The sequence below is a fragment of the Cucumis sativus genome, chromosome 6 (assembly GCF_000004075.3).
Source record: "Cucumis sativus cultivar 9930 chromosome 6, Cucumber_9930_V3, whole genome shotgun sequence".
Taxonomy (NCBI): Eukaryota; Viridiplantae; Streptophyta; class Magnoliopsida; order Cucurbitales; family Cucurbitaceae; genus Cucumis; species Cucumis sativus.
The window spans coordinates 16,014,934-16,037,971 of NC_026660.2; the positions used below are offsets into that span (position 1 = coordinate 16,014,934).

General features: G+C 45.0%; 1 protein-coding gene and 3 pseudogenes across 1 annotated transcript; 2 read left to right on the plus strand and 2 right to left on the minus strand.

Moving 5' to 3' along the window:
- Window positions 1-43: 43 nt before the first annotated feature.
- LOC116404501 lies at window positions 44-2,266 on the minus strand (annotated as a pseudogene).
- Window positions 2,267-6,405: 4,139 nt separating this feature from the next.
- Window positions 6,406-8,390, plus strand: LOC116404445 (fatty acid oxidation complex subunit alpha-like). The gene is made up of 4 exons (XM_031886832.1): window positions 6,406-7,105; window positions 7,186-7,267; window positions 7,499-7,590; window positions 8,128-8,390. The coding sequence occupies exons 1-4, from the start codon at window positions 7,103-7,105 to the stop codon at window positions 8,182-8,184; spliced, it is 234 nt and encodes a 77-aa protein (XP_031742692.1). The 5' UTR covers window positions 6,406-7,102; the 3' UTR covers window positions 8,185-8,390.
- A 159-nt stretch (window positions 8,391-8,549) lies between these two features.
- Window positions 8,550-22,702, plus strand: LOC116404502 (annotated as a pseudogene).
- LOC116404503 lies at window positions 15,246-16,539 on the minus strand (annotated as a pseudogene).
- Window positions 22,703-23,038: the final 336 nt, after the last annotated feature.

Here is a 23,038-nt window from a genome sequence, read left to right on the forward strand (position 1 = left end):
CGAATTCCGGACCTCAACATCCTGCTGCTCATGGTGTTTCACGATCAGTATTGGAAATGAACGGAGAAGTGGTGGAACGTGCGGAACCCCATATTGGATTACTCCAGTGCGGCACGAAGCCGCTGACGCCGAGTCGGCTCCTATGCCGCTAGCTATGCCCTGCTTGGTCCCTCGACACGGTGGAGGTTCCGTAGCGCGTCATGAGCACCGGGCTAAGGGGCGGTTTTTCTACTCAAGCGAACCGCCCTACCTTACTACAACATAGGGACAGAAGGGAGAAGGTTGTGAAGGTGGCCTCGTTATCCACACCTCTGGTCGGATGAATGGAGGACCTCCAAGAAAAAAGCCTAGGGTTTGAATGAGCGTTGGCGGGTCCTGGAGTGCCTGTCAAGGGCTCCCGCGCATACCCCGGGGTGATCATCACCACCTGCACCTCACATCTCGGCACAGTGGAACGTGTAACCCGCCTGCTGTCTCATTCAACTACATTTGTTCGTTCCTATAATCCATAGCCTAAGATCAGGCAGCAGCGAGGGGCAACCTGCCCATACAGCCAGCGGGGAGGATGGCACTACTGGCAAAGACCGTCTGGCGAAAACGCCGCAGGCGCGAAGCGTGGTAGGCCTGCGCCGGGGGGGAGCATAGCATAGGCGGGAAAGGGAGCCCGGACGGTGGAAGAGCCAGGGGAGGCCGGGTCATTTGACGGAAATGGAAGGCTTTTCCCCTATTTTCAAAGGCCTCATTCAAGGTTATGTCTGGTCGAAAGATCTTTATGGAAGTGCATCAATTCTTGGAAAAAGAGTGAATGTCTAATCTTTCTTTGGGTCCTCCGTTTTAGAGTCCTACGGATAAATCCTCCGGACCAGTTCTTCCCGCTATTTATGGATGTTCATTGATCCTTAATAGAAAGCCGAGCCTTTAATTCTTTGCACCCGTCCTCCGTCCTTAGTCGTTCTTTATATCCATATTAGCTTAGCTTTCTGCGCCTGAGGACGTCCGAAGGACTCTAAAAAGGAGCGTTCTAATGGAATTCATATTCTGCAATATTCTTTGCGCCTAATCTCATTCATTCAATATTCTTTTCACCTTCGGTAAACTTTAGCGGAATCCTTGAGTCCTCCGGACGGACCGGACCACTATTTCTCAAATTCTTTGATCCTCTTGACTTGTCTTTCCTATAAAAGATAAGAAAGTCCATTCAATGAATAGATCTCTTTGAAAGGGTACGAGAGAGAGCGCTGCCTACACGCGAATTAGCTTCCGAGGTCAAGCAGTCTCAATATTGAACTACAGGATTGATTTGCGAATTCATGCTGGGCTGGGCCACCTCGAATGGCGTGAGCCGCATGCGGGGAGACCCGCACGTACGGTTTTTAGGGGGATCTGGTCGAAAGACCGGCGCCCACCCGACTAGAGGGACTGAGAAATTAATAGAGTACAAAACTTATCTTCAAGCTTTACCTTATTCTGATCGTTCAGAGGGCGATCGCGGAGTCACTGAATGAAGTCCTCCCTTTCTTTCGGAGGTGCTGACCCGCAGCGAGGCAGAGATGACTAAGTTACATATTCCATATGGCGACGACAACAGCATGTCGTAGAAGGAGATAAGAGGTGGAGCCAACGACCCACTAAGACTAACGTATCTACAACTACATCCCGAGCGGCAGTCAAACGGAGGCGTGAATGCAAGATGCCAGCGGAATGATCGGTCGGACAGAGGCTAGGGCTGCTTTCTTCCCACCGCGTCCTTCCTTGTGTGTCGGAGATATAAAGCGAGTGCACCGGAAAAGAAGGGGAACTGGGTTGATCTATTCTATGGCGAAGCATCCGAAGCATAACTGCACACTCACACGATCTTTGCCGAGAGATAGGAGCATTCGGTGGAACCGGTGAACTACACTTGCTTCTGGATAGATGTGTGGGACAGAGGGCTCGTGGTACCTGCAGCCCACCCTTCCTCCTCTGCTTTGAGAACCGTATGAACGGAGAGTGGGCAGAAGGGAAAGAGGTCCTCATACGGAGTCGCACACTGACTTTTTCTGTGCGGGAGACTGGAGAATGGGTCGAGTAAACTCCCCCGGGGCCGCCGGCAAAATCACAGACTCAGTGCTATTTCTTTTTTCTTTATTGAATTTCAAAGGAGGTGCAAAGAATATTGCGAGGCAGAGGTAGTACTTCGAATGGCGAAGAGAGGCGGCTCGGCAAAGAAGGAATGGGAAAGATTCTGACTTCTTTGTTGGCGAAACGAAGGGCTAAATTGCGCCATTCTCTGAGCCGGTCTGGATTTCCAATGCCTCGGGAAAGAGGTCGATCTCGATGACAAGACCTTTTTCTTCTTTATTGGGTGCCTTCTTTTAGAAGTAGTCGGAAAGAGAAAGCCTAAAGAAGGAATTGCATGAATGATCGAGGATTCAAGTTCCATAAATCAGTCCAAGGCTCAAAGAGGTTAATATGGAAGGTGAAAAGTGGTTTTCAAAGTCAGAGCTATCCCTTATTATTGAGGGCTTTGACCACCTGGACACTCGCCTACTCAGTCGCAAGGATCAAAGAATTTGATTGACAAAGAATATTGCGATTTTACAGACTCAAGAGGATCATAGAATTTGAGAAATAGGCAGTCATAAAGGCTCAGTTAAGCTTGATAAAGGACTCCTTCGCCCATCCATAAACATAAATAAATAGAGAGAGGCTCAAAGAATTTGAGAAAGCCTACCATAAATCAGTTCGACTATCCTGGGAAGTCGCGCTTTGCTTACCGGCTCAGGCTTCCAAAGGCGACCAGCTTGAAATACCTTTTCTTACGTTACGCTGCCATTGATTTTTCCAATCTCATTGAATAGCATGGCCTGGGGTAACTTAAGTGGGAGAGCCGTGTTATGGGTGACCTTATTGCACGGTTCAGAGAGCACTTGTGTATGTGATGCAAGTGAACGTGTACGAAAAAGCTGTAGGAAAGTGAGTTCTTCGTTCCGTCGTCGACCCTATCTATGTTTCTACGATGGCCCAAGAACACGCTCATTCTTCAGCTGTAGAGAGACTTTTGAATTGCGAGGTACCATTACGAGCTCAATATATACGAGTCTTATTCCGTGAAATCACTCGAATTTCAAATCATTCACTTGCTTTAACTACTCATGCTATGGATGTGGGAGCATCAACTCCGTTCCTGTGGGCTTTTGAGGAGCGGGAGAAATTATTTGAATTCTATGAAAGAGTCTCGGGAGCCAGGATGCATGCCAGTTTCATACGACCAGGTGGAGTGGCACAAGATCTGCCTCTTGGCTTATGTCGAGATATTGATTCCTTCACACAACAATTTGCTTCTCGTATCGACGAATTAGAAGAGATGTCAATCGGCAACCGTATCTGGAAACAACGATTAGTGGATATTGGTACTGTCACTGCACAGCAAGCAAAGGATTGGGGATTCAGTGGTGTAATGTTAAGAGGTCGTGCGACATGAAGACATTGATAGCAATATGGGGGAAGTTCCCATCAGGCAACAAGGGTTCTGCCTGACCCTACTTAAGCATGCATATTATGTCAGTGAAGACTTGGTGTGAAGCCTTGGAGCTTACGTTAGAAGAGCAAAAGGCCCGGGGCTAGGGTAAGCTGAGGGGGGACAGCGTAAGTGAGCGAATGTGTGTAAGCCCAGTCAAAGATGACTGTTCTAGGCGGGCGGGCCACCCACCTGAGAATGGTCTTGGTCCTACGGACCGTGAACGGATTCGCCTCTGGCCTCTGGGTACGTCTCCACCGCATAAGTTCACCGGGGTGGAGCACGGTCCGCCAAAATCGGCATAGGTTAGGTGCTATTGATGGAACATGGTAAGCCTATCTTTCTCCATATGGAAGTGCTGCGGGCACATAGAGATGTGGGTAGAGGAAGCCTCAAAAAGCGAAGGCCGAGCTGTAGGTCACGTGACCTGCACCGAGTTGGTGGCTGACTGGGCTTTTTCCTAGATCAAAGCGGAGAAGCGAGCCTATCCAAAAGTCGATCCCAAAAACTTTAGGGTTCTTCTCGTGTAATGGGCTTGCTTTGCGCAACTGCGCCCCACTTTAGGAATTTGGTGTCCATTTAAAGTCTAATCTTTCACTCAAATTTCATTCAGCCTCATCCATTCAATATTCTTTTCACCTTCGGACTGTCCGAAGGACAGACGGGTCCTCCGGACCTGTGACGCCTTCGCACCTGGAAGTCGCTTCGCTTCGCGCCTCCTACAATATCCCTGTCTTATGGAGCCGGAGGACGGACCAAAAAATAGGCGAAGCGAGACAGAAAGAAAGCATAGGAGGAAGAGCCATAGGCGCAGCAGCTAGAAGAAAGCATAGGAGGAAGAGCCATAGGCGCAGCGCTTGTGATTAGAATCCCAGTCAAAAGAGAAATCAGCCTTTTGCCTTGGGAAAGAGAGAACTAATGAGAATGAAACTGGAAGTCTGACTCACACTTGAGAAATTCATGTGTCTCGCAAATGAGAGAGGATGTAGTAGGTCCATGAATGAATTGCCTTTTCTCCTAGGCTTTCCTTTCCAATCCCTATTTTTTTCTTTATGAATGAAAAAAGAAAGGCTGAATGAAATTTGAGTTTGCGCCTTCTGACTTTATCAAGCTTAACACATCTACATTGAATTATAAGGCGCAAAGAATATTGCGAAGCGAAGAACAAAAATCAGGCTCAATGCAAGAAAGCAAAGAACTAAAAAGAAAGGTCCAGATGCGTCACAGGTCCTCCGGACTGCGACTGAGGCGCAATGAAATATGCGTTCAGGATCAATTCAAAGTTCAGCGGGAAGAACTGGTCCGAAGGACTATCCAGATTAACCCAAAGAAAGATTGACCTAGAAAGAGAGGACCGTAGGAGGCTCAAAGAATGATCGGAGTAGGTGCAAAGGATACTGCGAAGGCGCAAAGAGCTCAGAATTTTCTCTTTTTATCCACCCCATAAATCAAGTCCAAAAAATAGGCGTCCTTCGGACTAGTTTTTTTAGCATCAAAATTCAATTCTCCCAACATCGTTCGTCTTCATGTCTTTCTGGGAGTCGAGGGCTCTTCACTTTCATTCAGGTCTTTCCTTATTCCCTTTTTGAATGCATGAGACATGAAAAGAAAGAAAGCCTCAAGCAGAACCACATTCCTTTTGCGTGCGGATGTAGCTAAGTGTCTGACCCTTGTTTGTGATTCCCTGCTGTTGCGGCCTATCCTAGAATGCGCGTGAACCAACCCAAGAAAGAAGGAAAGGATGCCTCTCGGGGCATCTGAGAATGATTAGAGCTGTATGAAGGGAAACTCTCACGTACAGTTTCTTTTTTTTGGGGGGGGAAGGAGCCCGACAGGGTCCCCCACTGACTTGGCCCGGGCCTAAGTGAAAGTGAAGTGGTGGGCCTACCCATCCCAACCAGGGGTATGCTGGGATTTGCGAAGAGCAGCACCTTACGATGTTCATGACCAATTGGATCCTGACGTACCAGTAGGTACCAGAGGAGATCGCTATGATCGTTACTGTATCCGTATCGAGGAGATGCGACAAAGTGTTCGGATCATTGTGCAATGTCCTAATCAAATGCCTAGTGGGATGATCAAAGCCGATGATCGTAAGCTATGTCCTCCATCACGATCTCGAATGAAACTATCCATGGAATCGTGTGCCGTGTGAAACGTAGATCATCGCCGTTCTTAACCGAGACTCAGGTTAAGCTCCGTCTCGGAACCTTGTGGGGTTAGGAGTAAAGCATCCCGAGGTTGACGCATCTCGTTGGGCGTGGAGAAACGAACCAAAATAGCTTTCTTCGGAGCCGTTTCTTCTCCCGTCCCCCCGCCCCGGCATAGCGCTTCGCTTTCGGTGATTCTTCCGAATCAACTGACTTCTCCCTTCTTCATTGATCTGGGGGAAAAGGAACCGTCTACCTGTTGGGAAGCTAGACATTCAGTAAGTGGCTTGATGAGGATAACTAAGCTGACACGCCGGAGTTGGCTGCTGGCACAACTGGGTGGTGCCTTACCGCACCGCAGGTTCACGCGCGGTAGCGTTCGTGGTGGTGCTTCAGGATTCCAGTGTACTGCATCCAAGATCAGAACGAGCTTGCCGGCGGACCATTGCCGTCCCATTCTTGAGTGAGCTGGAGCGCAGCCATCTTATCCACTGAACTAGCGTTAAGCTATTGCTTCGGGTCGAAGCACTAAAAGAAAAGGACCAGGAAAGGCGGCGGTATAGGAACCACGGGACCCCCCCACTAGTCTAGTAAAGGGAAAAGAGAAGTGCGCTCCTCTCCTGTAAGTAAAGCAGCTTCGCACCTCTCAAGAAATAAGAAGAGCAGCTAAAAGGAAGGAAAGATCGAATTCAGAGATCATTCAACTCTCTTTCATACTCTTTCTCTTGTTCCGCTACGTGGGCTTCTCTTTCTTTTCTTTTGGTCGAGCTGCTGTCAATATTCTTTTCACCTGCGCACCTGCTTCAAAAGCCCTTTACCCTTTGAATAATAAGGTCAGCTTCATAGTTCCAACCTAGATAAGGCTTTTTTATGCCCTTTTTTTAGGTTGGGTTGCTGGATACGGGATCCTCGTAGTAGGCTGGACCAAGATCCAGCCGAGAGAGGGCAGCCTTTAGAAGGAAGAGGTTGGGAAAGCAAGAGAAGGCTGAGCCTTTTCTTATCTTTTTCCCTAGGCTCGCCCCTCTCCCTATGGTCGAGTCTCTTCGCCCCTCTCCTTACAGTCTCAATCAAATTCTTTGACCCTCTCCTTACAGAAAAAAAAGAGGATTTGGATTATTGACCCAATGAGAAAGCACTAACATCTTCCTCGTTGGGGCTTCGCGCACTGGGAAGACGCTAAGGCGACGGGAAATCGGCCGTCAGTCTGAGGAAGCCCACGGAGCGGTATCGAGAGGGCTATCACAGTCAGGTGGAAATTACCCCCGTACCCCTCTTTCATTATTATGTTAGGGGGTTGAGGCGAGAAATGGCTTGATTCACCCTTCCGTTCGCCACGCACCGGCCCCATTCACTTGCTTATCGTAGAGGGACTTGCTGTTGCTGTTGAAGTATACAGTGCCCTGCTGTTGCTGCTATTGACGGACTTGCTTTGGGTGGAGGGTTAGAGGTCGCTATGGTATGTCTTAGAACTTCTTGTAGACAATTAAATCTTTAAAATCATTGTTTAAAAATATTTTATATTATTTTGGTTTGTAGGCATGCCATGCACGATTATCAACCAAAACTGCACAGTTAGGATTACCTGAACTTCAGCTTGGTTTAATTCCAGGTTTTGGAGGTATGTCTATGGCGCTGATACTTGGTGGTATTTTTCTTATTTTTATTTGTACCAGTTAATCCGTGAGCCGCTTTTATGTCTCTTTCTGGCCGTTTTTATGTCTCTTTCTGTTGACTTTATTATTCTCTCATTTATGATTTAACATCTCATATGAATTATTATGTGTATCTTGCATGGGATATTTTGCCACTTTGTGCCCATAAAAATCAACACTTGTCTTTCGGTGTATAGGTCATAAGTGGTCACTTTGGGTGGTAAGGACCGTTGCATTTGATCCAAGTAACATGTGGTTTTGTACTGATTCAGCAGATTGTACAATCAAGGTACTTATTTTTAAAATTATTCAATATGAATGAATTCCATTTTGGTCTGTCGAAGCGGGCCATATATAGGTTCCATCGTTTTTGCCCTTTGATAACAATCGTTATCTTTGAGTTTTCTGCTCCTGAAAATTGAAGTATCATTTATTTATGATAATTGTAGGAGCATGTTTCTTCTTCCTAGAATAGCGTGACACGAAATAAATGATAGTATGGTTGATACGAGATTTTTCTTCTAGGGCTAGTACAATCCATGAACTCTCTGGGCATGATAACACCGTTTGCTCATTTTAATGGACCAACCGTATCCTTTTCTCCCTCTGATCTTTCCTTCCGATATCTTGGTCATATTAGTTTCTTTCAATAAATTTTTTACTCGTGTGGTGTAGTTCTTTTAGATAATTTCCCTTTGATTCTACATAAGAACCTATTTTCGTGCTTTTGTAATTATCAACTTTGTATCATTTCCTTTAGACTGGAGCAGTACATCAGATAATCAAAATAATTGATATTCCAATATTGTGTATCTTTTGTGCTCAGTTCTCAGCAGAAGACTTATCAATACAATGTCTGTCAATGAAGAGGGTGTTATGGTGATTGGAGGTGCTTTTTTATTGTTGTGATCGTGACTAAACTTGGATGGAAATGTTGTTGGATAAACTAAGCTCAGCCTCCCCTCTACTTTCTTTTTTCTTGAAACATATATATCGAGCATTACACGTGGCTTTAAATGTGTTTTACGTAAATTTTTATAAAATTTTAAACTGTGAATTACTTTTAACGTAAAGTCTTGATTCAACTTTCATCCACTCTAATTAGTAAATATTTGACATGAAATTAAGTAATTTAAATAGTGGCAAAGTTAATTTTAATGAATATGAGATATCGTTGATACGAATTATGGTTCGAAATTTTTGACACAATTTTGGAGTTTTCTTTGAATGAATACCTATTTTCTTTGAATGAATACCCATAAAAATTTTGACACAATTTTGGACTGCAAGGTGGAAAAGGTGGGTTTACATTTCTCTGTGTCCCATTGTCATTGTCTCATAATTTAGTCTAGACACTTTTGTTGACATCTTTTAAATGATCTTTTAGCTTAGGAACCACGGCCTGGCTACATTTCCATTGATGTAATCACTGATATTTTTGAAGGTACATTTCAGCTCAATTTCTTTAATTCTTACTCTCATCTTCCAACTCTCTTGAAAAGCGAGTGAAAAGGATAGTTTTGGGAAAGTAATTAATTGTTAGTTATGTCGTCCAGCTGCTAGAAAGCCTGCTGTTGCTGCTATTGACGGACTTGCTTTGGGTGGAGGGTTAGAGGTCGCTATGGTATGTCTTAGAACTTCTTGTAGACAATTAAATCTTTAAAATCATTGTTTAAAAATATTTTATATTATTTTGGTTTGTAGGCATGCCATGCACGATTATCAACCAAAACTGCACAGTTAGGATTACCTGAACTTCAGCTTGGTTTAATTCCAGGTTTTGGAGGTATGTCTATGGCGCTGATACTTGGTGGTATTTTTCTTATTTTTATTTGTACCAGTTAATCCTGTGAGCCGCTGTAATGATATGCACCCAACTGAACTTTACTTTAAGCTGTGGGCAGTTGTGATCTCACCAATCTACTTAAGCTCTTAACATTGGAAATAATTGATTAAGTTATTAACAAATAACAGTTTATGTTATCAGTTGGATCCCTCGTGGATTGATATTTGGATCTTGGGCCTTTGATAGGATAGCATACGATGTAATTCCTTATTTTTAGAGGATGGATAATATAGATTTTTTAGCAATAACCTAGTATTTGAATTGGCTGAAATGAATTTGTCTATTATATAATGAAAACAACAGAAACCCACTGTTTTGAAAACTTCTAAGATTTTTCTTTTGGTGTTCTAATCTCAAGCTTCTTTTTTGTTCAGGAACACAGCGACTTCCTCGTCTGGTTGGTCTTCCAAAGGCTTTAGAAATGATGCTGGTGATTGATTTTTGACACCTTGCTGTAGAATAGCTTCAATGGTCATTCATATCTTTTGCTTATTTCTGTACCTGTCTCTCTCAACTTATCCAAACTTGCTACACTTGAACAGACATCCAAGCCAGTCAAAGGAGAAGAAGCCTTTTCACTGGGACTCGTGGACGCCATAGTCCCTCGTGAAGAGTTGATCAGTGCTGCTCGCAAATGGGCTCTGGATATCTCAGAGAGGAGAAAACCATGGATTATCAGTCTTCACAAGACCAACAAGTTAGAGTCTCTTGCTGATGCTAGGGAAATATTTAAATTTGCCAGGGCTCAAGTACGGAAACAGGCTCCAAATCTCAAGCACCCACTGGTTTGCATTGATGTTGTTGAAACGGGTGTAGTCTCAGGTCCCCGTGCTGGACTTCAGAAGGTTGTATTTCTAAGGCAGCTATTTTTTCTCAAGTAAAAGAAAGATCCAAGCATGAAATAACCTTCCTGAATTTCTTTTTTATGCTTATGGCAGGAGATTGAAGATTTTCAAGTACTACTGCATGCTGATACCAGTAAAAGCTTGATTCATGTTTTTTTTGCTCAGCGTGGAACAACAAAGGTGTGCGATGAAGATTTACTGAAAAATAAATGATCGCTTAAAATAATCTTTATTTCAGAACCTGAAGTTCAGGATATAGAAAAAACAACATCCACTGTTAATACATTACGAGGTTAGTCTTTTCTCTTATGTTGATATTTCTTCTTTTTTTTTCAAAATATGACAGGTACCTGGAGTTTCTGATCTTGGGTTGACACCGAGACGTATTAATAAAGTTGCTGTTATTGGTGGGGATTAATGGGATCTGGGATAGCTACAGCATTGATTCTTAGCAACTATCCTGTGATTCTTAAAGAAGTAAATGAAAAATTTTTGGAGGCCGGGCTTGGCAGAGTCAAAGGTAAGCCTGGAATTTACTACTGTTGATTGTATTCTTGTTATATTCTATCTGGCTTGTGTTTGACCTGTCATTGTAAACATGTTAGCCAATCTACAAAGCCGAGTCCGCAAGGGGACAATGACTCCAGAAAAATTTGAAAGAACCATTTCCCTACTCAAGGGTGTCCTTGATTATGAAAGTTTCAAAGATGTGGATATGGTGATTGAGGTAAGTCCCACATCTTACTTCACCCACAAAAAGTAGCAATCGTTCATGTCAATTTGGTATGCTTGTAACAGGCTGTTATTGAGAACATCTCCCTGAAGCAACAGATCATCGTTAGCCACTTAGCCATTGAGTTTATGCTTCTAATGCAGTCCAGCACACGTCATGCCACCATACCCATAGGCCATAACCCCAAAACTTAAATAATTTAATTTCAAATATTGAATGCGTGGTTTGAACTACTTTGTAAGTGTTTTTAAACATGTTGAAACTCATTTCTTTGACATTTTATACATATTCTTTAACTATTGGTTAGTTCTTCTCAAAGACTACAAGAACCAAATGGACAGTCGATTAGCAACTTTAGAAAGAGCTCCTCTATAACATTCAAAAGTATGAATCAACCCACGAAAAGTCAACGGCTGTTGAGGCAGTCGACAAGATGCAAAAGTCAATTATCAGAAAATGAGCTGTCAGGTTATTTTCTATTGTTTTTCTCCATCTTCTCCTCTGAAATGTCACTAACGCATTTCATAGATGTCAAACTCCTCTCTTGCTCACCGGTTAATGGCCATTACCAACACCTCACAAATTTCTTGTGAGATTTCAGTTTTCAGAACGAATCAAGATCCTCATCTTGGAAGCCGCCAATCTCCTTTTATCAGGCACGGCTCTCATTTTCCCTCCTTTTTCATCTATCGTTTATATATACATTGTTAACAATGATGATGATGATGATGATGATGATGATGTTTACTCTGGCTTACGGTTGCGAAATTTGATTGTGGAATTCTCTTTTTCAGACAGAGGGCCAAATTGCTTCAGCCGTAGGATTTTCCCTCCTGGTAAGGGCCTTGATTCTGATTATTGGTCCTAGTCCACTCGGCTTACTTCTTTTTCCGGTATGGATATAGCTATTGTTGACGCTGAGAGAGAGCAACTCTTTTCAGGGACCACCCCCCGACCCTTATCGCACCTCTCGTATGACCTCCTTATGTGGGTTCCTTACCCTCTTCTTTCAGCTAGCGCTACACACATGTCGCCTACTCTCAGGAACCGGCTAGCCTTCAGACCAAGACCTTGCTTATTCCACTTGGAGTATCTTGGCCCACCGATCCCATGCCATCGAATGCGACCATTCAACCGAACTAGGTCCGATTGCGCCATTATAGCGGTGCTAAAAAGTTATGAAATCTTCGTCCATTCTCTGGGTTAATATGGATAGTCATCTGGACCCCTTATAATTGGGCACCGCGGAGTGGGGACGCATTCGATAGCATGCTCTCTGGCCGTATGTATTCGTTTTGCACGGTCGTGGGTAGTCGCTAGTTCGTCTTAGTATGGGCCCAAACATCCATATCTGAGTATGCTAGCTGGTCACACAGGCAGTGCCTTCTTCTATCTAACTGAACGGTAAACCGGGAGGGCGCTGCCCCTCCCTAACCCCTTTTTGGACACGATGACATAACCTCCCTTTTAAGTAAGCGGCCTAAGGCCTACCACTTACCTGAAAGGGCCGAAAGTTTGCCCCAGGCCCGAAGGTTGGAATTGACCCCCCAGTCGCTTCAAAACCTGTACCTCCCGCTTGATCTTCCTTTCTCATGCCATCCCCGGATCCAGCGAGTGGGCCCAAAAGTTCAGACCCCTAGACTCCACCTTTTCGATTATCTCTGAGATGGTCAGAGCCTCGTGACACCCATCCCAGTGGGACTCAAACTCCCTGAGACCGGCCTTCTGGGTGGATTCCTTAGATGCCATCCTCGGGTACTGCAATGAGGAGTATTGCTTCGGTACAAGTTTAGCGCGACAACTAAATTGAGGGCAGTCGAATGCTCAGTGCTTACTTACGATAATCGAGAAATCGAGAAAATCAATGGGATTTCTTTCTTTTGGGGAAAGCTCTTGAGTTCTGTAAGAGGAAACCGCCTCTAAGAAGCAGAAGATTGTCTTTGTATTGAGAGCAGCCCAAAAAGAATTCGCAAAATGGGCGTGTTTCCGCTCCGCTTTCCTACGCCTTTATATAAGGGGTCGGGACTCCTAATCCTAGGCCTTGATTCCATTCCCCTTGGAGGAGAGGGAAATAGGGACTAGATCCCAGGGACAGGATAATCAGGACTCCTTATTCCTAAAAGGGCCGAAGCACGTAATCGCCGGCCGATTCGCCGACAAAGACAAAGAAAAGAAGAATTTCAGTCCGATTCTAAGACAAAGCAAGCGATTCTTAGCCTTAAGATCCTTCGGATCGGTATCGCCTTTGCCTTCTTTATCTGGGAAATTGCCCTTCTTAGTATAGGGATTAGTATAGGGCCGGGGAATGAGAAGACCCAGGGAAAGAGGAGAATCTAGACCTCTAGATACCTACATCCGAGGGGCCGAGAGGGACTAATAGTGGCTCGGTATCGGCTTTGCCTTTTCCTTCTTTATCCGGGAAAGGAGAATAGGGTATGCGGGTCCGATACCCCTGAAGCCGATAGGCACACTAATCCTCTTCCTCTTCCTCTGACTCCCCCGAGGGGTTGGGGGGAAAGCCTTAATTCCATATTCTTCCTCTTAGTCTTCCTTCCGGCCGGCCAAGGAAGCGATTGGCCGAGAAAGAAGAAGAAGGAAAAAACGATTCTTAGCCCTTGACCGAGTGAGTTGTCCTCTTTCCTACGCCTTTATATAAGGGGTTGGGACTCGTAATCAGCCTTCTTCTATATATTCTTTGCGCCTTTCATTCTTCCTCTAAAAATGACATAATATCTAAAGAGGATCATATTCTTTTTTTATGCCTCCTTCTGCAGAACCTACTAGTAAGAGGCCGACGGAGCGGTTAAAGGAAAAGGTTCGCCTATCCCCTTGTTCATTGAGGGACTCCTAATTTTTAATAGAATGAATGACTTGCACTCCTTTCTTCTTTTCCGCAATATTCTTTGCTCCGATCATGAAAAGAGCCGTCCGGAGGACCATCAAAGAAAGGTCCAAGGTCCGGAGTCCGCAGTCCGCAGGATTTATCCGTAGTCCGGAGGACTTTCCGTAATTAACCGAACTTTGCGCCTTAGTTAGTCTTATTCTGAAAGTATTATTCCGAAAAAAAGCTGTTAAATAGCTTAAATAAGCGGTTCAATTCCCACTCCTAAAATCAAAGCTCCAGATGAGTTGACAAAGGTTCAAAGAATGATCGGAGTCTGCGCTTTCTTTCATAACTGAGCCGAGAATGAGGCTGGCATAGTTGTCTCTCGCATGCAAGAGACATGCTGCTGCTGGATGTCACGGTTCTGGGGCGCCATGATCCTTTTCTCTGGAACAAGAGAGGCGCAAAGAATATTGCGAGACAAATGCCCAAATAAAATCAAAGAGGTAGGGACTTCATCAATCATCGCTCAGTGAGCTATTTATTGCCGCCAATAGCGCTTCGCTTGCACGCCAGCGCCACGCCTGGTAGAGCTATCGCGCGCGGGCGAAGGAGATGCATTTTGAGTACTGGTAGTACTGGACAAGCTCAGAGGGAATAATCTCTTTCTTCTTTCTTCCTTTCTTTCCCATGACGACTAGGAACAGGCAAATTAAAAATTTCACTTCGAATTCCGGACCTCAACATCCTGCTGCTCATGGTGTTTCACGATCAGTATTGGAAATGAACGGAGAAGTGGTGGAACGTGCGGAACCCCATATTGGATTACTCCAGTGCGGCACGAAGCCGCTGACGCCGAGTCGGCTCCTATGCCGCTAGCTATGCCCTGCTTGGTCCCTCGACACGGTGGAGGTTCCGTAGCGCGTCATGAGCACCGGGCTAAGGGCGGTTTTTCTACTCAAGCGAACCGCCCTACCTTACTACAACATAGGGACAGAAGGGAGAAGGTTGTGAAGGTGGCCTCGTTATCCACACCTCTGGTCGGATGAATGGAGGACCTCCAAGAAAAAAGCCTAGGGTTTGAATGAGCGTTGGCGGGTCCTGGAGTGCCTGTCAAGGGCTCCCGCGCATACCCCGGGGTGATCATCACCACCTGCACCTCACATCTCGGCACAGTGGAACGTGTAACCCGCCTGCTGTCTCATTCAACTACATTTGTTCGTTCCTATAATCCATAGCCTAAGATCAGGCAGCAGCGAGGGGCAACCTGCCCATACAGCCAGCGGGGAGGATGGCACTACTGGCAAAGACCGTCTGGCGAAAACGCCGCAGGCGCGAAGCGTGGTAGGCCTGCGCCGGGGGGAGCATAGCATAGGCGGGAAAGGGAGCCCGGACGGTGGAAGAGCCAGGGGAGGCCGGGTCATTTGACGGAAATGGAAGGCTTTTCCCCTATTTTCAAAGGCCTCATTCAAGGTTATGTCTGGTCGAAAGATCTTTATGGAAGTGCATCAATTCTTGGAAAAAGAGTGAATGTCTAATCTTTCTTTGGGTCCTCCGTTTTAGAGTCCTACGGATAAATCCTCGGACCAGTTCTTCCCGCTATTTATGGATGTTCATTGTTCCTTAATAGAAAGCCGAGCCTTTAATTCTTTGCACCCGTCCTCCGTCCTTAGTCGTTCTTTATATCCATATTAGCTTAGCTTTCTGCGCCTGAGGACGTCCGAAGGACTCTAAAAAGGAGCGTTCTAATGGAATTCATATTCTGCAATATTCTTTGCGCCTAATCTCATTCATTCAATATTCTTTTCACCTTCGGTAAACTTTAGCGGAATCCTTGAGTCCTCCGGACGGACCGGACCACTATTTCTCAAATTCTTTGATCCTCTTGACTTGTCTTTCCTATAAAAGATAAGAAAGTCCATTCAATGAATAGATCTCTTTGAAAGGGTACGAGAGAGAGCGCTGCCTACACGCGAATTAGCTTCCGAGGTCAAGCAGTCTCAATATTGAACTACAGGATTGATTTGCGAATTCATGCTGGGCTGGGCCACCTCGAATGGCGTGAGCCGCATGCGGGGAGACCCGCACGTACGGTTTTTAGGGGGATCTGGTCGAAAGACCGGCGCCCACCCGACTAGAGGGACTGAGAAATTAATAGAGTACAAAACTTATCTTCAAGCTTTACCTTATTCTGATCGTTCAGAGGGCGATCGCGGAGTCACTGAATGAAGTCCTCCCTTTCTTTCGGAGGTGCTGACCCGCAGCGAGGCAGAGATGACTAAGTTACATATTCCATATGGCGACGACAACAGCATGTCGTAGAAGGAGATAAGAGGTGGAGCCAACGACCCACTAAGACTAACGTATCTACAACTACATCCCGAGCGGCAGTCAAACGGAGGCGTGAATGCAAGATGCCAGCGGAATGATCGGTCGGACAGAGGCTAGGGCTGCTTTCTTCCCACCGCGTCCTTCCTTGTGTGTCGGAGATATAAAGCGAGTGCACCGGAAAAGAAGGGGAACTGGGTTGATCTATTCTATGGCGAAGCATCCGAAGCATAACTGCACACTCACACGATCTTTGCCGAGAGATAGGAGCATTCGGTGGAACCGGTGAACTACACTTGCTTCTGGATAGATGTGTGGGACAGAGGGCTCGTGGTACCTGCAGCCCACCCTTCCTCCTCTGCTTTGAGAACCGTATGAACGGAGAGTGGGCAGAAGGGAAAGAGGTCCTCATACGGAGTCGCACACTGACTTTTTCTGTGCGGGAGACTGGAGAATGGGTCGAGTAAACTCCCCGGGGCCGGCCGGCAAAATCACAGACTCAGTGCTATTTCTTTTTTCTTTATTGAATTTCAAAGGAGGTGCAAAGAATATTGCGAGGCAGAGGTAGTACTTCGAATGGCGAAGAGAGGCGGCTCGGCAAAGAAGGAATGGGAAAGATTCTGACTTCTTTGTTGGCGAAACGAAGGGCTAAATTGCGCCATTCTCTGAGCCGGTCTGGATTTCCAATGCCTCGGGAAAGAGGTCGATCTCGATGACAAGACCTTTTTCTTCTTTATTGGGTGCCTTCTTTTAGAAGTAGTCGGAAAGAGAAAGCCTAAAGAAGGAATTGCATGAATGATCGAGGATTCAAGTTCCATAAATCAGTCCAAGGCTCAAAGAGGTTAATATGGAAGGTGAAAAGTGGTTTTCAAAGTCATAGCTATCCCTTATTATTGAGGGCTTTGACCACCTGGACACTCGCCTACTCAGTCGCAAGGATCAAAGAATTTGATTGACAAAGAATATTGCGATTTTACAGACTCAAGAGGATCATAGAATTTGAGAAATAGGCAGTCATAAAGGCTCAGTTAAGCTTGATAAAGGACTCCTTCGCCCATCCATAAACATAAATAAATAGAGAGAGGCTCAAAGAATTTGAGAAAGCCTACCATAAATCAGTTCGACTATCCTGGGAAGTCGCGCTTTGCTTACCGGCTCAGGCTTCCAAAGGCGACCAGCTTGAAATACCTTTTCTTACGTTACGCTGCCATTGATTTTTCCAATCTCATTGAATAGCATGGCCTGGGGTAACTTAAGTGGGAGAGCCGTGTTATGGGTGACCTTATTGCACGGTTCAGAGAGCACTTGTGTATGTGATGCAAGTGAACGTGTACGAAAAAGCTGTAGGAAAGTGAGTTCTTCGTTCCGTCGTCGACCCTATCTATGTTTCTACGATGGCCCAAGAACACGCTCATTCTTCAGCTGTAGAGAGACTTTTGAATTGCGAGGTACCATTACGAGCTCAATATATACGAGTCTTATTCCGTGAAATCACTCGAATTTCAAATCATTCACTTGCTTTAACTACTCATGCTATGGATGTGGGAGCATCAACTCCGTTCCTGTGGGCTTTTGAGGAGCGGGAGAAATTATTTGAATTCTATGAAAGAGTCTCGGGAGCCAGGATGCATGCCAGTTTCATACGACCAGGTGGAGTGGCACAAGATCTGCCTCTTGGCTTATGTCGAGATATTGATTCCTTCACACAACAATTTGCTTCTCGTATCGACGAATTAGAAGAGATGTCAATCGGCAACCGTATCTGGAAACAACGATTAGTGGATATTGGTACTGTCACTGCACAGCAAGCAAAGGATTGGGGATTCAGTGGTGTAATGTTAAGAGGTCGTGCGACATGAAGACATTGATAGCAATATGGGGGAAGTTCCCATCAGGCAACAAGGGTTCTGCCTGACCCTACTTAAGCATGCATATTATGTCAGTGAAGACTTGGTGTGAAGCCTTGGAGCTTACGTTAGAAGAGCAAAAGGCCCGGGGCTAGGGTAAGCTGAGGGGGACAGCGTAAGTGAGCGAATGTGTGTAAGCCCAGTCAAAGATGACTGTTCTAGGCGGGGCGGGCCACCCACCTGAGAATGGTCTTGGTCCTACGGACCGTGAACGGATTCGCCTCTGGCCTCTGGGTACGTCTCCACCGCATAAGTTCACCGGGGTGGAGCACGGTCCGCCAAAATCGGCATAGGTTAGGTGCTATTGATGGAACATGGTAAGCCTATCTTTCTCCATATGGAAGTGCTGCGGGCACATAGAGATGTGGGTAGAGGAAGCCTCAAAAAGCGAAGGCCGAGCTGTAGGTCACGTGACCTGCACCGAGTTGGTGGCTGACTGGGCTTTTTCCTAGATCAAAGCGGAGAAGCGAGCCTATCCAAAAGTCGTCCCAAAAACTTTAGGGTTCTTCTCGTGTAATGGGCTTGCTTTGCGCAACTGCGCCCCACTTTAGGAATTTGGTGTCCATTTAAAGTCTAATCTTTCACTCAAATTTCATTCAGCCTCATCCATTCAATATTCTTTTCACCTTCGGACTGTCCGAAGGACAGACGGGTCCTCCGGACCTGTGACGCCTTCGCACCTGGAAGTCGCTTCGCTTCGCGCCTCCTACAATATCCCTGTCTTATGGAGCCGGAGGACGGACCAAAAAATAGGCGAAGCGAGACAGAAAGAAAGCATAGGAGGAAGAGCCATAGGCGCAGCACTAGAAGAAAGCATAGGAGGAAGAGCCATAGGCGCAGCGCTTGTGATTAGAATCCCAGTCAAAAGAGAAATCAGCCTTTTGCCTTGGGAAAGAGAGAACTAATGAGAATGAAACTGGAAGTCTGACTCACACTTGAGAAATTCATGTGTCTCGCAAATGAGAGAGGATGTAGTAGGTCCATGAATGAATTGCCTTTTCTCCTAGGCTTTCCTTTCCAATCCCTATTTTTTTCTTTATGAATGAAAAAAGAAAGGCTGAATGAAATTTGAGTTTGCGCCTTCTGACTTTATCAAGCTTAACACATCTACATTGAATTATAAGGCGCAAAGAATATTGCGAAGCGAAGAACAAAAATCAGGCTCAATGCAAGAAAGCAAAGAACTAAAAAGAAAGGTCCAGATGCGTCACAGGTCCTCCGGACTGCGACTGAGGCGCAATGAAATATGCGTTCAGGATCAATTCAAAGTTCAGCGGGAAGAACTGGTCCGAAGGACTATCCAGATTAACCCAAAGAAAGATTGACCTAGAAAGAGAGGACCGTAGGAGGCTCAAAGAATGATCGGAGTAGGTGCAAAGGATACTGCGAAGGCGCAAAGAGCTCAGAATTTTCTCTTTTTATCCACCCCATAAATCAAGTCCAAAAAATAGGCGTCCTTCGGACTGGTTTTTTTAGCATCAAAATTCAATTCTCCCAACATCGTTCGTCTTCATGTCTTTCTGGGAGTCGAGGGCTCTTCACTTTCATTCAGGTCTTTCCTTATTCCCTTTTTGAATGCATGAGACATGAAAAGAAAGAAAGCCTCAAGCAGAACCACATTCCTTTTGCGTGCGGATGTAGCTAAGTGTCTGACCCTTGTTTGTGATTCCCTGCTGTTGCGGCCTATCCTAGAATGCGCGTGAACCAACCCAAGAAAGAAGGAAAGGATGCCTCTCGGGGCATCTGAGAATGATTAGAGCTGTATGAAGGGAAACTCTCACGTACAGTTTCTTTTTTTTGGGGGGGGAAGGAGCCCGACAGGGTCCCCCACTGACTTGGCCCGGGCCTAAGTGAAAGTGAAGTGGTGGGCCTACCCATCCCAACCAGGGGTATGCTGGGATTTGCGAAGAGCAGCACCTTACGATGTTCATGACCAATTGGATCCTGACGTACCAGTAGGTACCAGAGGAGATCGCTATGATCGTTACTGTATCCGTATCGAGGAGATGCGACAAAGTGTTCGGATCATTGTGCAATGTCCTAATCAAATGCCTAGTGGGATGATCAAAGCCGATGATCGTAAGCTATGTCCTCCATCACGATCTCGAATGAAACTATCCATGGAATCGTGTGCCGTGTGAAACGTAGATCATCGCCGTTCTTAACCGAGACTCAGGTTAAGCTCCGTCTCGGAACCTTGTGGGGTTAGGAGTAAAGCATCCCGAGGTTGACGCATCTCGTTGGGCGTGGAGAAACATTGGGAACCAAAATAGCTTTCTTCGGAGCCGTTTTTCTCCCGTCCCCCCGCCCCGGCATAGCGCTTCGCTTTCGGTGATTCTTCCGAATCAACTGACTTCTCCCTTCTTCATTGATCTGGGGGAAAAGGAACCGTCTACCTGTTGGGAAGCTAGACATTCAGTAAGTGGCTTGATGAGGATAACTAAGCTGACACGCCGGAGTTGGCTGCTGGCACAACTGGGTGGTGCCTTACCGCACCGCAGGTTCACGCGCGCGGTAGCGTTCGTGGTGGTGCTTCAGGATTCCAGTGTACTGCATCCAAGATCAGAACGAGCTTGCCGGCGGACCATTGCCGTCCCATTCTTGAGTGAGCTGGAGCGCAGCCATCTTATCCACTGAACTAGCGTTAAGCTATTGCTTCGGGTCGAAGCACTAAAAGAAAAGGACCAGGAAAGGCGGCGGTATAGGAACCACGGGACCCCCCCACTAGTCTAGTAAAGGGAAAAGAGAAGTGCGCTCCTCTCCTGTAAGTAAAGCAGCTTCGCACCTCTCAAGAAATAAGAAGAGCAGCTAAAAGGAAGGAAAGATCGAATTCAGAGATCATTCAACTCTCTTTCATACTCTTTCTCTTGTTCCGCTACGTGGGCTTCCTCTTTCTTTTCCCTTTCTTGGTCGAGCTGCTGTCAATATTCTTTTCACCTGCGCACCTGCTTCAAAAGCCCTTTACCCTTTGAATAATAAGGTCAGCTTCATAGTTCCAACCTAGATAAGGCTTTTTTATGCCCTTTTTTTAGGTTGGGTTGCTGGATACGGGATCCTCGTAGTAGGCTGGACCAAGATCCAGCCGAGAGAGGGCAGCCTTTAGAAGGAAGAGGTTGGGAAAGCAAGAGAAGGCTGAGCCTTTTCTTATCTTTTTCCCTAGGCTCGCCCCTCTCCCTATGGTCGAGTCTCTTCGCCCCTCTCCTTACAGTCTCAATCAAATTCTTTGACCCTCTCCTTACAGAAAAAAAAGAGGGATTTGGATTATTGACCCAATGAGAAAGCACTAACATCTTCCTCGTTGGGGCTTCGCGCACTGGGAAGAGGCTAAGGCGACGGGAAATCGGCCGTCAGTCTGAGGAAGCCCACGGAGCGGTATCGAGAGGGCTATCACAGTCAGGTGGAAATTACCCCCGTACCCCTCTTTCATTATTATGTTAGGGGGTTGAGGCGAGAAATGGCTTGATTCACCCTTCCGTTCGCCACGCACCGGCCCCATTCACTTGCTTATCGTAGAGGGACTTGCTGTTGCTGTTGAAGTATACAGTGCCCTGCTGTTGCTGCTATTGACGGACTTGCTTTGGGTGGAGGGTTAGAGGTCGCTATGGTATGTCTTAGAACTTCTTGTAGACAATTAAATCTTTAAAATCATTGTTTAAAAATATTTTATATTATTTTGGTTTGTAGGCATGCCATGCACGATTATCAACCAAAACTGCACAGTTAGGATTACCTGAACTTCAGCTTGGTTTAATTCCAGGTTTTGGAGGTATGTCTATGGCGCTGATACTTGGTGGTATTTTTCTTATTTTTATTTGTACCAGTTAATCCGTGAGCCGCTTTTATGTCTCTTTCTGGCCGTTTTTATGTCTCTTTCTGTTGACTTTATTATTCTCTCATTTATGATTTAACATCTCATATGAATTATTATGTGTATCTTGCATGGGATATTTTGCCACTTTGTGCCCATAAAAATCAACACTTGTCTTTCGGTGTATAGGTCATAAGTGGTCACTTTGGGTGGTAAGGACCGTTGCATTTGATCCAAGTAACATGTGGTTTTGTACTGATTCAGCAGATTGTACAATCAAGGTACTTATTTTTAAAATTATTCAATATGAATGAATTCCATTTTGGTCTGTCGAAGCGGGCCATATATAGGTTCCATCGTTTTTGCCCTTTGATAACAATCGTTATCTTTGAGTTTTCTGCTCCTGAAAATTGAAGTATCATTTATTTATGATAATTGTAGGAGCATGTTTCTTCTTCCTAGAATAGCGTGACACGAAATAAATGATAGTATGGTTGATACGAGATTTTTCTTCTAGGGCTAGTACAATCCATGAACTCTCTGGGCATGATAACACCGTTTGCTCATTTTAATGGACCAACCGTATCCTTTTCTCCCTCTGATCTTTCCTTCCGATATCTTGGTCATATTAGTTTCTTTCAATAAATTTTTTACTCGTGTGGTGTAGTTCTTTTAGATAATTTCCCTTTGATTCTACATAAGAACCTATTTTCGTGCTTTTGTAATTATCAACTTTGTATCATTTCCTTTAGACTGGAGCAGTACATCAGATAATCAAAATAATTGATATTCCAATATTGTGTATCTTTTGTGCTCAGTTCTCAGCAGAAGACTTATCAATACAATGTCTGTCAATGAAGAGGGTGTTATGGTGATTGGAGGTGCTTTTTTATTGTTGTGATCGTGACTAAACTTGGATGGAAATGTTGTTGGATAAACTAAGCTCAGCCTCCCCTCTACTTTCTTTTTTCTTGAAACATATATATCGAGCATTACACGTGGCTTTAAATGTGTTTTACGTAAATTTTTATAAAATTTTAAACTGTGAATTACTTTTAACGTAAAGTCTTGATTCAACTTTCATCCACTCTAATTAGTAAATATTTGACATGAAATTAAGTAATTTAAATAGTGGCAAAGTTAATTTTAATGAATATGAGATATCGTTGATACGAATTATGGTTCGAAATTTTTGACACAATTTTGGAGTTTTCTTTGAATGAATACCTATTTTCTTTGAATGAATACCCATAAAAATTTTTGACACAATTTTGGACTGCAAGGTGGAAAAGGTGGGTTTACATTTCTCTGTGTCCCATTGTCATTGTCTCATAATTTAGTCTAGACACTTTTGTTGACATCTTTTAAATGATCTTTTAGCTTAGGAACCACGGCCTGGCTACATTTCCATTGATGTAATCACTGATATTTTTGAAGGTACATTTC

Excerpts from the sequence above, each read along its gene's own strand:
- LOC116404445 (XM_031886832.1), top strand. Across the intron at positions 7,268-7,498 it reads TTTAATTCCAGGTTTTGGAG|GTCATAAGTGGTCACTTTGG; the intron begins GTATGTCTATGG and ends TTCGGTGTATAG. Across the intron at positions 7,591-8,127 it reads CAGCAGATTGTACAATCAAG|TTCTCAGCAGAAGACTTATC; the intron begins GTACTTATTTTT and ends TTTTGTGCTCAG.